This window comes from Mesoplodon mirus (genome assembly GCF_964341445.2).
Source record: "Mesoplodon mirus genome assembly, chromosome: 9".
Classification (NCBI taxonomy): domain Eukaryota; kingdom Metazoa; phylum Chordata; class Mammalia; order Artiodactyla; family Ziphiidae; genus Mesoplodon; species Mesoplodon mirus.
In genome coordinates this window covers 94,511,879-94,527,337 of record NC_138985.1, presented here as the reverse complement: position 1 = coordinate 94,527,337, position 15,459 = coordinate 94,511,879, and the positions used below count along the sequence as shown (strand labels likewise).

At 55.6% G+C, this 15,459-nt stretch overlaps 1 protein-coding gene across 4 annotated transcripts in view; it reads left to right on the top strand.

Annotated features, from left to right (window-relative positions):
- Nucleotides 1–15,459, top strand: part of PODXL (podocalyxin like) — a 41,211-nt gene that overhangs the window by 943 nt on the left and 24,809 nt on the right. For 2 of the 4 annotated variants that reach the window (XM_082632896.1, XM_082632894.1), the window contains exon 1: nucleotides 14,015–14,279. The exons of the other annotated variants lie outside the window; for them this stretch is intronic. In XM_082632896.1, coding sequence (XP_082489022.1) covers nucleotides 14,192–14,279 — 88 coding nt within the window. In that variant the 5' untranslated portion in view covers nucleotides 14,015–14,191. Of the gene's footprint in view, nucleotides 1–14,014; nucleotides 14,280–15,459 lie in introns of those variants that run through there. 4 annotated transcript variants of the gene reach the window in all.

The following is a 15,459-nucleotide window of genomic DNA, read 5'->3' as shown; positions in this document are numbered from 1 at the left end:
CCAGCCTCTTTGTAGAAGCAAGAACTTCTCTCATGAAACAGGCTTGGGCTGTGCCTTAGAAACATCTCCCCTATTTCTTATAAAGGTGAAAATCTGGGGGGGACAGGTAGCGTCCCAAAGCGCCTAGGAACAGCTGGAGTCTCAGCCCCAGGAGAGAGATGCATTTCTTTCTTGCCCACCTGAGCAGGTGTCTGCAGGGAGAAAGAGTGATGTTTCCACTCTAGGGTCAGGAGGACTGTGGTGACAGCCCAGACAGGGAAGGGACCCTGCTGCTGGTAGCTGCTGCTGTTTGGGACTAAAGTCTTAGGGGAAGGATGGGGTGGGATGGCAGTACAGTCTCTTCTCTGCGTCACAGGGAACTTTGCTGATGGGAAGGGGCTGGTGCTCAGAAAGTGAGTAGGTTTGGGCATCCTCCGGTGGCGGCCCTGTTACTTCACAGCCTGGTCTGAAAGGGATGGGCACAGCCAGTGGGTGAAGGGTGTGCACCCCTGGAGGAGGGGTCGCAGTGTGAGGAACGGTCGGGACAGCTCTGAGGATGGCAGCCACCGCGGATTTGCACAACCTGCAGGGTTGAGAAGATGCTGCATTGTGGCCGCTCTCCTCAGCCCTGCTCCCTGGAGGGCAGACTTCAATCTGGGCTCTGAGCACCATCCAGAAGGGAGATGGGCTGTGTCAGGAGGGATGTGCTACAGTTCCCAGTGCTTCTGAGCTTCAAGAGGCTGAGCTTGGAGGAGAGGGTGGAGGTTGTGGGACAGGAGTCCTGCTGTTCTGTCCTAAGAGGAGAGACTCCGGAGCCACCCACCGGAAAAGCTCCAAGCCCATCTCCCTGCTGGCTTCAAGGCTGGGACTGTCTTCCCTGGCATCTGCGTACTGCCCCCAAACCCCGTCTCTTCCAAAATCCCTCCTCAAGACTAGCATGGGGCATGGCGCATGGTAGGAGCTTGGTATGTAATAAACAAATACAGTAAAGAAAAAAGGAACCATAACCCAGCTTCTGCACCCACCAGCAAGTCACCTGATCCCAGGTGCCCAGTTTCTAAAATGCTATTACAATATGCGGTGATAAAGGGAAGTGCTTTGAAGAGTGTAAACCGGCAAGGGAGTATTACTGTTATTGTTATTTGCATATATTGCGGCCAGAAAAGGCTGAAAGGCGCAGGCTCGGTGTTTAGTGGCTGTGGTAGATTTCACAGTCTCCTCTAGGGACTCAGTAAGGACTGCTCCATCTCTGCCCTTCTGTAGGTTGCAGTCATCTGGGATGACGAACCCCCAAACTGCTGAAATCCTGTGATTTAGTTCTAAGCAAGGTTTATAGTGGAGCAAAGGAATTATCCCCGACGGGGCCCTGGGAGCTTACCTTCTCGTATAGGTGGATCACACAGCCTACAGCATCAGCAGCATTCAAACCAGGGCCAACAGCTCATTAGACGCCCTTTCAGTGCTTTTTGGTTTGATATACATTTGATCAAACCATATGGCAAGTCGCACCTCTGAACCTGTTTCCTCATCTGTAAGATAGAAAGGGCAGAGGGACCTCTAGTTTCACTGTTATAACATTTCTGGGCTTTTGCTCGAAAGGACAGGCTGACTGAGCACTCTGTCTTCTATGGGTCTGATCGAGTCATTTGATGGATGAATCCTAGGCAAGGGAAAGGCAGCTAGCTTGAGGTGGTGGAAAACACTCAAACTTTGGATCAGACAGACCTGCACGACTGTAGACCGGACAGTGAACCTCTCTGAGTCTGTAAAAAAATGACAACAAATCTCCACCTTGCAGGTTGCTCTGAAAATGAGAGATAACATATTAATGAGTTTGCCATTGTGCACAACTCGTAGTCAGAGCTCAGAAAATCCTAGCTATTTTGATTAGTAAGCCATATGTGTTGAGCACTTGATCGGTTTAAGGTGCCCCCAGCATCAGGATTCTGCTCATGTTTGTGGGTGTCAGTTAATTGCTAGGTAGTAATAAAAACTGAAGCTTAAGTGCCACACAGTGGGGGAAAGGGAGGCATGTGTGAGAAGGTAAGATTTGGGAAGGGGCGATCTGGGCGAGGTGAGGTGGGGTTATACAGGGATTTTAAAATAAAAGGGCCAGTGTGGAGTAGGAGACCCTTCCTAGGGTGGCCGAGGCGGAATGAATTCCAGGGTGTAGTGAAGACACAGGTCATAAGCTGGGGGCATGATGGGGGGCTCTTCAGATGGGGGTCAGTGAGCTGCAGGGGGGCTTTGGGGAAGAGGTGAACTTTCAGAGCCCGGAAAGGACATTCCATGGGATGGGGTTAGGGGACCGTGGGTGTTCCTAGTGTGGTGCTGCTTGGGCATGGCTTTGAGGCAGGAGTGAGCGAGACATAGTGGGGCGGTACCAGGAGCAGACAGGTTTAAGCCGGCTGAGAAGAGGAGGAGAGGAGGGGCTGGGAAGGATGAGTGAAGACTCCAGAGACACCAGGTGGCAGCTTGGCCCAGAGCTGCAGGGTGTGGCCACCCAGGGAGGGGCAGAGGAGGGGAGCTTGGTGAGCCCGGGAGGGTCCTCTGTGGTCTCCCTGGACCTAGAGAAGGCAGGGCGCAGAGGTAAGGGGAGAGGCAGCCCCCGCATCTGCTTTCCCCTCAGGAATCTAGGTTTAAAGTGAGAGGAGGGGCCTCTGCTGAGTGCGGTTTGGATATCTCTGCCCTTTGGAAGCTGAGAGAGGAAGGGGACTCCACCTGGTTTGAATTCCCCTGGGCCGGTGGGGGTGGGGAGCTGGAGAGTTAACTCTATCTGTCCTCAGGTATCTTCTCGGCTGAGAAGCCTTGCCAGGTTTCCTAGATGGAACCCAGTTATGTTCCACAGTCTGTGTGGGTGTCTCCCCGAGTGCTGAGTGGTAGGCCCCTCAGGGCAGGGCCAGCACAGCACTGGGCACTGAGCAGTTGCTCAGGAGATGTTATCTGGACCGCGGTTCTGGGAGGAACTGGCCCTAGTCCCTGGCTTCAGGCTCTCCGGAAGTGGGCCACGAGGCCAGCTCACACCCTGGCAGTGATGCTGGACACTGGGCTCTTTCTGCAGCAGCCAAGAGCCGGTAGGAGCACTGCAGAGGGTCGGGGCTTCTGGGCTTGGGAATCTGGACCAGGCTGACGGCTGCTGTGAGGACAGCTCATCTCGTCGCCCTCTGCTCCTAAGGGAAGTGGGAGGAACCCTTCGGACAGCTCTCCGCACTTGTTGGGAGGAGCGTCGGGATTTAGATGACCCTACCCCGGCTTCTTCACACCCCGGGGGCCCTGTGCAGGTCTGCTGAGTGCAAGCTCGAGCTCAAGCCGGAACGGACATCCTCCCACATCACTGGAGAATGGGAGTGACCGCCCTCTGCCCACCCCCTGCCCAGCAGCCCGAGCCTGCCTGGAGGCTTCATCAGACCGAGAGGCCGGGAGCTCCGTCCTCAGCTCTGGGCTCACTTCCTATTTGTGCCCATGGGGTAGGATGCAGGGCAGGGAGCTCAGCTGGGTGTGTGTGTGTGTCCTGTTTTGTCCCATTCCCAGGAACACCGGTGCAGTTGTGCGGGTCTCTCCTTGTCTTGTGTCCTGTCCACTTTGTGGGACTGTTAGAAGATCAGATCAGGTGGCAGATCTGGGACTGTGACTCTTCGGGCCATACTAGCCTCACGACTGTAGGTATTCTCTATAAGGCAGGCCTTCGAGAAAATCTATGCAGAAGATCCACTACAAGGAGCCTCTTTATATTTGTGACAGTGTTGACCGTAAGATTCCTTTAAGTAGGCAGCCCGCTGGCTGTTCAAAACAGAATTCAGTTGACAAAGGGCAATTTCCACACCACTTCTAAATTACCCGGAAAATCAGAGAACACAGAATTTTAGAGCTGGGAGTGTTCTGGAAATCATCTAATACGCCCCTTCCCCCCGTTTTTCAGATGAGGGGATGCAGACCAGGGGGTTCACTTGCTCAGGTTCTCGGGGACTCCCGTTGGCGGCTTCCCGGGGATGTGTGTGCACGTGTCCGCAGCCATAGTACTAGTAACTGGACTCAGCCTCAAGGCTCATTCTTCCCTGGGCATCGAAGAAACTCACTCCAACCCTGTTAAGAAAGGGTTGCATGGTGGTGACAACTCTGTAGTGTGCCCAGATTCTCTCTGCACCCCTCCACCGTCAGGGTAAATTGAGGCTTGGAGCCACTTTGTTTCTCAAGAGTTAGGCTCCCCGAGTACCATGTCACAGCGCTGGCCCCGTGCGTCGTGACTGTGTGTCTTGTCTGCCATTGCCTGTGAGCCTCTGGTGTCCACAGCATGCAGTCAGATCTGGACAAAGGGCTGGTGCGAACCGCTTGTTGGAGGACCAGTGCAAAGGCAGCATCATCTGCAGGTTCAGGAGCGGCCCCTCCCCACGTGTCCCCACCGCATGCCGTCATATGGCGCTGAGCCCCGCCCTGGACCGCTCCAGCAGAGGCCAGCACAGGTCCCCAGCTTAGCTCGGCAACCCAGCCACCCATCCTCCCACTGGCCCTGCCCCTCTCCCTGAGCGCACCACCACCACCCTCTCTTCCTTTGTAGCCTTATCCCCCTCGGGTCAGCCACCTCCAACTTCCCTAGGGCCAGGGCGCAGGGTGGCACCCCGTCCGCCAATTGTCACGGCCGGAAGGCTGTGGGCCTCAGCCCAGGGGGAAGAGAATGCGGAGGAACGGCTGCGCGGGGCTTGCCATGCAGTTCCGGGTTGGGGTGCAGGGAGCCCTCCCAGAGCCAGGCCCCTGGAGGAGCGTGGGCTGACCCAGGAGCCGTCAGTTGTCTGACCTCTAACCTTTCAGCTCCCTGACCCAGGTCAGCGTGGAAGGGACAGTGGGAAGGTAAGGAAATAGGGACACTTTTTAATTCTTCAGCTAAGGGTAAGCTAGGTGTGAGCTGAAGCCGCGCCCCCTTCGTAGCAGAAATTCGCGAGCTCTGTCCGAGGGGTCCCTCTGCCCTCATCTGGTCAGACTCCTGTGCTAACCTGCTCTGAACATGCTGATTGGGGCCGGTGTCTCCAGCCAGGGTAGCACGAGGTTACCTGTGGACAGCCTTTATCTCACAGACCATTCCAGAGAGGGGGAAACGGAGGCCTGGGCGCCAAGGGCCACGGTAAAGAGCAGCTCCTCTCCCAGATGTCCACATGCCTCACCCCTCATTTCCTGCGGCTCTCTGCTGGAATGCCACCTTCTCAGAGAGGCTTTCTGGGCCTCCACACCCTGGACCCGTCTCCCCCAATCAGTTTCTCCGTAGCATGTATCCCCTGATGGGCACTCATTTCTTTGTCTCGCTCCCGAGCGGACTGTAAGCTTCATGAGGGCAGGGACTTCTGTTGGTCAGCACTGTAGCCGCAGCACCTAGAACAGTACCTGGCACGCGGTAGAGGGTCCATAAATATTTGCTGAATGTGTGAATGAGCGAGTAGGTGGCCGAGCAAGCTGGTTTGGAATCCGAAGCCTTGCCTGCTTGTTCTGGGCTCTTCAACTGCAAGCCTCCAAATCTGATTCTGGAAGAGAGGCAAGTGGCAGGGGGGCTGGCCCTGTGCGTGGAGGAGTGGACACAGAGGCATGAGGGGAGCTGCCTTGTGGTCCAAGGTGGCTACTCTGGCTCCAGCTGTCAGGACAAAAAGAACAAGAAGGCTGCAGCTCCTCTTCTGAGGTTACCTGCCAGAAACCACACACACCCTGTCCAGTTACGTTTTGTTGAGTGGAACTTAGTCCTGTGGCCACACATAGCTGCAAGAGAAGCAGGGAAGAGTACTTCCTTAGGGAAGAGTGATCTTTATTTCAGGCACTCATATGCTTAACCAAAAAAGAGTGGTTCGGTTGTGAAGAAGTGAAGGATGGATATTGGAATAGGTCCCTGGCACATGCTGCCGTAGTCCTGGTCCCTGGTTTTCTCTGTCCTCAGTTCTCACCTTGCCAGTAAGATCGACTTTGCATCTGCACGAGTGAAACAAGGAGTTGTCCCCCGTGGCCTGAGGCTCTGCCACCTTCTGGCTCAGCCAGGTCCAGCTTGGCCCTTGTTTTTTGTGGCTCCAGCCTTTTGGCGCTGATAGAGCAGCTCCTTGTGATGCTCAGGGAAACTGGGGTCCCTCCCTTTCCGGTCCCTCGGCCGTGAGCTGCACCAGTGAGCCAGGTGCCCAGGAGACCTCCCATGAGCAGGGCCTCAGCCTGGGCAGGCATAGGGGAACCTGCTGTCCCCCACTTGTTTCTGGGAAAGAAGAATTTCTTTGCCCCATCCTCCTCAGCACCTCAGCAGGGCAAGTACGGGGCAGAGGGAGATGCTGTTCTTAGGAGTTTGGTCCATGGACACTTGTGAGAGCAGCAGCTGGAGGCCAGTGGCTTTTAAACCCAGTGGAGATGTTCTGTGAGCTGTCTTAGGGGCCACCGAGAGCTTGGGGTGGTTGCACACCTGGAGGGGAAAACTAAGAGTAGGCCAATTTGGGGGTGGGGTGGGGGGGCAATTCACATCCCCTGCACTTTGTGCCGCTCTGCTTTTACCTGTTCTGTATGGCAGGTAGGTCTCCACAAAAGAATTCCTTTGAGAGAAAAGTTCTGTCAAAGAGGAGAGAAGAGGGGCTTCCCTGGTGGCGCAGTGGTTGAGAGTCCGCCTGCCGATGCAGGGGACACGGGTTCGTGCCCCGGTTCGGGAAGATCCCACGTGCCGCGGAGCGGCTGGGCCCCTGAGCCATGGCCGCCGAGCCTGCGCGTCCGGAGCCTGTGCTGCGCAACGGGAGAGGCCACAAGAGTGAGAGGCCCGCCTACCACACAAAAAAAATTAACTATAGTTGATTTACAATATTGTGTTAGTTTCAGGTGTACAGCTTCCGAGTCTTTTCCATTATAGGTTATTATAGAATACTGAATATAGTTCCCTGTGCTGTATATAGTAAATCCTTGTTGTTTATCTATTTTATATATAGTAGTGTGTACCTGTTAATCCCAAACTCCTAATTTATCCTTTCCTCTCCGCCTCCTTCCCCTTGGGTAACCATAAGTTTGTTTTCTATGTCTTTGAGGCTGTTTTGTAAATAAGTTGATTTGTATTATTTTTTTAGATTCTACATATAAGTGGTGTCATATAGTATTTGTCTTTCTCTTTATGACTTACTTTGCCTAGTATGATAATCTCTGGGTCCATCCATGTTGCTGCAAATGGCATTATTTCATTCTTTTTTGTGGCTGAGTAGTATTCCATTGTGTGTATGTGTTTATATATATATATATATGCACATACAGTGTGTGTGTGTATATACACACACGCACATACACACACACATACACACACATACCACATTTCCTTTATCCATTCGCCTGCTGATGGAAATTTAGGTTGCTTCCATGTCTTGGTTTTTGTGAATAGTCCACAGCTCTTTTCTACCTGGATAAGTGCTCCTCTGGCCGCCGCTGCTACACTGGCCACCCCTGCTGCACTACCCCTGTCCAGCATGTGGGTCTGAGTCTCCCCCTCTAAATAGCTTCCTTTCTCCTCATCCAGCCTCACCCTGACTCTGCAGCAGATTCCCAGTGACACCGTCCAAGCCAGGCAGCGAAGCATGCTGCTGGTCTTTGCACAGCCACCTCTACATTTTCTTTCTCCGAGAAGGAAGGAGGGGAGAGGAGGCACATGAGGTTACAATCCAGCGTCTAACGTAAACCAGGGAACTGAATATTTCCTCACGAAGTGAGATGTCGGAGGAAGATAGGAACTCCTCACAGAGCTGCCTTTGGTTTTCTGCACAATAAACGCCAGTGGGGCATTGCCCTGTGCCTCAGTTTACCCAAATGGTAAATCTGGGCTAGCACCATATGGGTTTTTTTTCTTTTACAACTCAGTGAAATGAGCTGTGTCCCAAACAGTCCAAAGAGAACACGAGTAGTCCTCAAGATATTAATAGCTTTGCTCTCAGTAAATGTATGATAAATGAATAAAAAATTGTTTTATGAATAAAAGGGAACTGTGATCCAAAAAGTTTGGGAAATGCTACCTACTTTTTTCCCCTTCTTGGAAAGTCAACACATGTTAGGATTTTCAGTGGTCCGAGATGGCCCTCATTACCTTTGTCCACCCCTGCGTTCCCCAGATGTACTTTAACTGTGGAACCTCTTCCTTTTCTCTTTTTGATGGAAGTATCTGTTGGGGAGCTGCTGATGTAAACATAATGACCCACTGTCCCAGTTTGCCCAGGACTGAGAGGTATTCAGGGATGTGTGACTTTCAGAACTAAAACCCAGACAGTCCTATGGAAGGACCTGGACCAGGATGAAAAAACAACCGGATGCATCTGCAGCGTTGCTAAGCGAGATCTTCTTGACGTGGTGATGTAGCCGTAGCAGGCCCTCCTTCCTTAGGGGCTTTATAGGAAACTGCCTGGAAGGTTGTTGCCACTAGGAAAGCTGCTTGTCCCTGAGTGTGGGCAGGAATGAGTGACATTCAAGGCTAGTGGCCCCTCTTGGGTGCTTAACAATAAAAGGGCTTCTCCGATGGAAGTTGGAGCCATCATGAGGAGAACTGCGGCTATGTGTGTGTTTCTGACAGTTGATCTTTCGGCTCCGATGGGAGTAAACATGGTTTGCCGGTTGCTTCTGGCTTCTTTCCTGTTGTGCCTCCGCCCCTGCTGCTTTGAGCCCCTGATCCTGACGGCATTGCATGTCTGTTTTAAATTCAGTCTGAGTCTGTCATCCTGCCCCAGGCCTTAGAGGAGGGGATTCCAGAGCCAGCACCCCGCAATGGCTCACCAGATGCTGTGGTGTTTGGGGCTTTCTCCTTAGCGCTAGATAGGCAGGGTGCGCTGAGATACATGGATCTCATCCACCCTCAGGCTGTCATTTTCCTGGGATTCAGGGAGCCAAGTGGCGAAAGGGGTGCATCTTGTTTGCTGAGTCACCAGCTTGCCTGTGCTTCCCAAGCTGCCACTGCTAGGTAAGGCACCTACCTTCTCCCAGGCAGGTCCATGAGCCGGGGTCCCCTTGCTTAGGCAGACATAGTCCTGCACCCCAGCTCTAGGGGACACTGCCTGCCAGCTGCCTTGTGCTGTCAGCCCACTCCCCAATATGCTGCTTTACCAGAAGACCCCCAGAACACCACACAAGGTTGCTTCCCGCCCTCAGGTCATCCTGGTGTCAACTTCTCTGTGGCTACAGTGGGCCAGGGCACTAGAGAGCTTGTGCCATGGACAGCTGGCTCTGGGGAGAGGCAAGTGGGAGCTGGTCCGCAGGCTCTTGTTCCCCCCTTGGCATCCTGGGAGGTTGCAAGTAGGTGGAGAAACACTTTGGCTTTGCTCCCGAGCCTGGGGGGAATCTGGAAGTCCGATCCTGACCACACAGGTTTGCATCTCTGAATTCCCTGGGCACTTCTGGGCAATTGTTTCTACACACCAGCTGTAACTGGCCCTGGGGTCTCCTGATAATTAAGCTTTGGGTCTGTGTGTGTGTGTATATGTGTATGGGGTGGGGGGCGGCAGGCGTGGAGCACATGCCCAGGAGGCTCGGTCTGAGTTCGGTGTTGAATAAAGAGCAGGGAGAAAAAGAAAACAGGTTTGCAAGGGAAGATGCTCCATGCACTCGGGGCCAGCCATCCTCCCTGTGGGCCTCAGTTTTCTCATCTGTGAGTGAGGGGCTGCTACTTAGTATTTCTCAGTGGTCTGAAAGGCCTGACTTGCCTGATGATCTCGGCCCCAGAACTGCTGGCCTAATGGGAATGGATTCAAGTTTGTGGATCCATCCAGGAGGGCCTAGGGGAGTGGGGAGACTGGGGGGAGCCTAGACTTGACAGCGTGATGCTTTGAGCCAGCAGGGATGGATGGGGGTGGGGGAAGCTGTTCTCATCCCAGCTGGCTGCTGTGACAGCCAGTGACACCTTGAATTCCTGGAAAATGTGAGCCCCTCTCTGCTCTTCATCTCACCGCAGGTCAGATGCCTCCCCCTCCCTATCTAAAGGCAAGGAGGGGAAGCAGGAGCTGCGGCCAGGAGCGTGTGGGCACACCCCCCCGCCACCCCAGGATAGAGAGCCGCACTGGCAGTTGGACCACAGAGTCCTAGATACCAAAGGAGGTGTGACCTGGTGCCCGGGACTCTGACCATCTGTTTGCCCATCTCTCCCTTGTTGGAGGGGATCCGCGATGTCTAGGGTCCTTCTGGTTCTGACATTATGACCCAGGGATGCAGAGGAAAGTGATGTCTGCGTGGCTTCTAGAACAGGGGACATACCCAGACTAGTCATGGAGGGCTGTGTACTGAGCCGCATCCGGTTCTGGCTGCTCAGTAGCTCTCTGCCTCTCTCTGACCCCTGCTTCCCCAGCCTAAGGGGTGGGCATCAGCTCCTCTTCTGGCTGCATCTTTAGGCACGATGCTACCACTATAAAAGCAAAGACCAGTCTGTAAGGGACCAGCATCTTTGAAATCCTGTGGCCCTGGGTGTGCCACGTCCAGAGCACTGCACCCACTTTGCAGATGGGAAATCCAAGGCAGGAGGATCGTGGTGGTTTACGCAGAGTCTAGTCTTCCACTTGAGCACTTCCACCTTAGTGCTCGGAGCATAGAGGTGGCCAGATACACTTGGACCAGATATCTGGGCTTCTGCACCCACTTGGAGGGTAGTGAGATGCAGTGAAGAGAGTGGGGAAAGGTAGGGACAGGAGCATGTGAGGCCGAGGACAAGAGGTGGTGCCTCCCCTTCTCCAACCAGGAGAAGGAGCCCTCGGTCTGACTTCAGAATCGATCTTGTGTGATCCAAGCAACACTGACAACCTGTCCTGACCTGCAGAACCTCAGAGGGAAACATTTCATTTTGCTTCTAGTTTCTTCTGATGAGGTGTGAAATCACTGTGTGTGTGCGCGTGTGTGTGTTTTCACACCTTCTGTTGCCCACTTCAGGTGACATGGAGCCTCCTCGACTACTTTTAGGGGTTGACTTTTCAGCCATTGGACACCTGGCTCTGGCCGGGCCTGGCCCTGGGATTCCTGATTCACTTCCCTAGGCGGAGCCCGTAGGAAACTGAGCTTCCTCCACTGGCTCTGAGGTACCAAACATGAGGACCACTTAGCTTTGTTTAAAAGGAACATGGCTTTTAACTTTCCCTGCAGGCCTTGGTGGGGGGACAAGGGAGCCAGCCCTCAATTGTTTGGCCTGACGAGACCCCCCAGTCCCCACCGGCAAGCAGAGCTCCCCTGTCCTCAAACACCAGAGAAATCCAGATTCCCTGCTGTGCAGGGAGCCGACTGACAGCCTCAGTTCCCACCCGTCCCCTCTCTGAGCGCACACACATTTAGTCTCCTAAGGTGGATGATTCTGCAGCAAAAGGAGGATGCAGGTGTTATTCCTGGAAGGGGAGGCTTCTCTCCAGGACAGAAAAAAAAATGTTTGGAAATTTGGAAAGCTGAGCTTGGGGCCTTAACCTTCAGCTTCCAGCAGGCGGAAACCGGTCATTGCCTGGGAAAATCGCAGGCCGCGTTTCACAGAGCTTTCCCCTGGCGGCCACCATCTCACCGTCTGTGCGGGACTTCCCTCTGGCTCCTGGCCCTTGTTTGTTTTCGGCCGGGATTGGCGACTGGTCCCTGGCGGAGGTTTCCAGGGGCAGCCGAGAAACCCGTACACATCTGGCGATTTTCACGGCTTCGGGAGGGGGCGGGTGGTGTGGGAGTGACAACGTGCCCCTGTAGAAAAATATTTACCGAGGCTGTTTTTGAACTGGCTGCTAAGGGAAGAGCGGGAGGCCAGACGTGCTCCCGCGTTGGCTGCAGCTGTGCGTGCTTCCCGGGACTTCCCAGAAGCAGGTGTGCCTGGGGGAGGGATGCGGCTGCCAGGAGTTGTGCCTGCAGGTGGTTGGTTGGTGCTGGGAGTGGGGCAGCCCCCTCCACCGACAGCCCCCTCCAACTAAAGTCCTGCCCCCCAGTCTGTGCCTGTGTCTCCCCAGCCCAGCGTCATGAGGGCACCTCCCCCGCCAGAGGGTGTGGGAGACCCAAATGCGATCCTGGGTAAAGCTGGCAGCTCAGTGTCTGACCGACAGGACAGTCCTCAGTAGTGCTACTTATAAGCTTAACAGTAACGAGGATAAACTGTTTCTGATCGGTGGTTGGTAGAAAACTGCACCGTGAGAAGAGAGAGGAAACACCCACCTGTGCCCTTGGCCTCAGACCTGACACAGGCGCAGCGGGACACGCAGCGCCTGCCCTCCTTTCCGGAGCCCTTGGCCCAGACAGTGGCGTCTCCAGCTCACAGCAGGGTGTTGGCAAGGTTGTCAGCCCACCTTCCCATGGAACAGACCTGCCCCTCTGAAGTTTTGGAGTATTTCGACATTTTCCCCCAACACTTACACATTTTTTAAAATGTTCATTTTGTTCTAAGGTAGATATTTCTCTTTCCCCTGACTCACAGGGAGACCGAGGCCCCAGGAGGCCCCAGGCTCACGCAGGACCCAGGTCTCCCACCCCCAAAGCTCGTTCTTCCTGTGGAGGCTGCCTATACATCACACAGGTGGTCCTTGAAACAGATCTTAACGATGAGCCGAAGGCTCTCTGCCTCCTTCCCAGGGTGCTGTCCTGTCGCCCTGACCTTTGTGTGAGAGTCCTTCCTGGCGGGTTCCTGGCGGGTGAGGTGAGCGGAGTCAGCCGGGCATCACCCCGCCCACCCGTAGGCCAGGGGCTTGGCCACTGCTGGGCTCACTGCCGGCTCAGACAGATCCGGATTCACGTGGTCAGCAGCAGGCGGAAGGATTAGGAGGCCCGGGGAGGGTGTTGTTTCAGGGTGGGTTAGTCCGTCTTTCCAGGACGGGGAGCGCGACACACCCGTCCCCAGCCTCAGGTCAGCATGTGCACGCGCCTCTCATTAGGCACAGCGGCGACAGGTGGCTCAGAGGCAGGAGGCTGGTCCAGGACGGGCACGTCCTTGTGGGTCGGGGGAGGAACCGGGGGCCGCAGGGGGCTCGGGTAGAGGCAGGGCCGAGATCCTGGGTGGCGCAGTTGATGAATTCCAAGCTCTCCTCTTACCTCTCTGCCTTCAGCAACAGAATTATGATAATGAGTAATCCAAAGAATGCATTTAGAAGCTTCCTGTTTCAGGGTGGGGCGGGTTCTGCCCTCTGACCCCACCTGGAGAGCTGGTGGGGGGCAGTGTTCAGCTGACTCGGGCCCGCGACTGTCACTAGGAGGGATTGCAGAGCTCCTTGGAGCCCCCTGTGAAGGCCCCCCGCCCCTGCCGGCCCGGGGGAGGGGGTGGGGCAGGGCTGGCGAGCGCGGCCCCTCCTCCTCTTCCAGGTATGTCTTCTTTGGAGAAATGTCTATTTAGGTCTTCTGGCCAGTACTTTTTTTTAAATTTAAATTTTATTTATTTATTGTTTCTGGTTGTGTCGGGTCTTCGTTGCTGCACACGGGTTTTCTCTAGTTGCGGTGAGCGGGGGCTACTCTTCGTTGCGGTGCACAGGTTTCTCATTGCGGTGGCTTCTCTTGTGGAGCACGGGCTCTAGGCGCGCGGGCTCAGTAGTTGTAGCACGTGGGCGCAGTTGTTGTGGCGCACAGGCACAGTAGTTGTGGCGCAGGGGCTTAGTTACTCCGCGGCATGTGGGATCTTCCTGGACCAGGGCTTGAACCCGTGTCCCCTGCACTGCTGGGTGGATTCTTAACCACTGCACCACCCCCTGGTCGGCACATTTCAATACGAGAGTTTCCCCACCTTCTTCACCCAGAGTCAGACACTTAATCAGATTCTTTCATCTTCACCCACACCCCTCAGGGTGGGATGGGGAAGGACGCAGAAGTGAGGTAGCTTCGTTTCACTGCGGAGGAAGCCCAGACTGAGAGGGAGGGGCGCGTACCCAGCATCCCCTCCCGGGTCCCCGCCCACCCCATGTGGTCCCTACCACCACGCCCCGGTCGCGGAGCCCAGAGGGCCTTAAGCAGCTCTCACCGAAGGGAAGCTCAGGCTGCCCAGGCTTTCCCTGCTGACACAGAGGTCTGGGGTCACTGGGCTGCCCCCAGGAGAGCCCCTCCCTCCTTCCCTCCTTCCCTCCCTCCTCTCCCCGTCTCTGCTCCATGTCTCTCCCCCAGGCTTCTCCGAGTTGGTGAGGAAACACTTCCTGGAGCCAGGCTCCACCCAGGCCTCCGGTTCCTCTTCCTTCCCCAGGAAGATTCTGGCTTACCCCCTTGTCTGGGAATTCGCTTGGCCACAGTCACCCTGGTGCTGATCTCCCCCACCCTTCCCTGTGCTGCCATGCCTCACTGGGGAACCTGGGAAGAGCCTCATGTGCCCCCTCCCCTGCATCAAGGCCTGTACAGATGTGAGCATCCCAGAGGAAGAGGTGAGTTTCCGCATGGCTCTGTGATGGGGAAGATGCGGCGGGGACCCGACTCGGGGCTGGCATGGAGAAACCCTTCCCCTCTCCCTTGGAAAATAATCGTGGTTAACGTTACCTGAGCACTTTCTATGTGCGCTCACTGCTCTGAGTGCTTAAAGGTGTGCCTTAGTTACTGTTATTACCCGCCTCTTCACTTTTTTTTTTTTTTTTTTTGCGGTACGTGGGCCTCTCACTGTTGTGGCCTCTCCTGTTGCGGAGCACAGGCTCCGGACGCGCAGGCTCAGCGGCCATGGCTCACGGGCCCAGCCGCTCCACAGCATGTGGGATCTTCCCGGACCGGGGCACGAACCCGTGTCCCCTGCATCGGCAGGCGGACTCTCAACCACTGCGCCACCAGGGAAGCCCCCGCCTCCTCACTTTTGACGGAAGCAGAAACTGAGGCATAGAGTGAAGATCCTTGCCTGGCACGTGACCAGCGCGTGGTGGGACGGGGCTTGAACCCAGGTGGTTGGGCTCCCGAGTGTGCGCTCTTAACCCCTACCCTGTCCTGCTTTCGTGGAGAGGGACGGGGGTGGGGCGGGAGAAGGGGTCACACGGGGCAGGGATGTGTGCACATCAGATCCGCGTACCTCGGGCTCTGGGCTACTCCAGGTGTAGGGGACAGGAAAGAAGGAAGAATTGCCGGCCTGGAGAAAAAGAGGCGGGGCAAGGGCCTCTGGCCACAGCCCCCGCCCCTGTGGGGAGGAAGGTGCCCAGGTGCAGCCTGCCTTTCTCTGTGGCTGGGAGATACCCGTGCTGGACAGTGGCAGCCCTCTCCCGCCCAGGGAAACCACCGGACAGGGCCCTGCCCTGGGAGCGAGTGTCGGGCAGACCAGCTGAAACAAGCTGATAAGGGCAGAACAATTCCAGGGTTGAAGAATGCCCAGAACCATCTCCCCCGAGGGGACAGTTCTGGGCTCCTCTGGGAGAGGCGATGCCCAGGAGCTGGGCCTGATAACCCCCTGGGGTGCTGTTCTCATGTCCAGAGGCACCAGGAGGGCAGAGCTGCCAGGCCCTGGGGAAGGGACAGGGCGGCTGGAGCATGACCAGACCCTGTGGCCACACCTGTCTGCCTGACCGCTCGGCCTGACGGGCGGCGGTGAGGGCAGTTTGGGACCCTGCCCCTCCGCAGACCCTGGAGCTG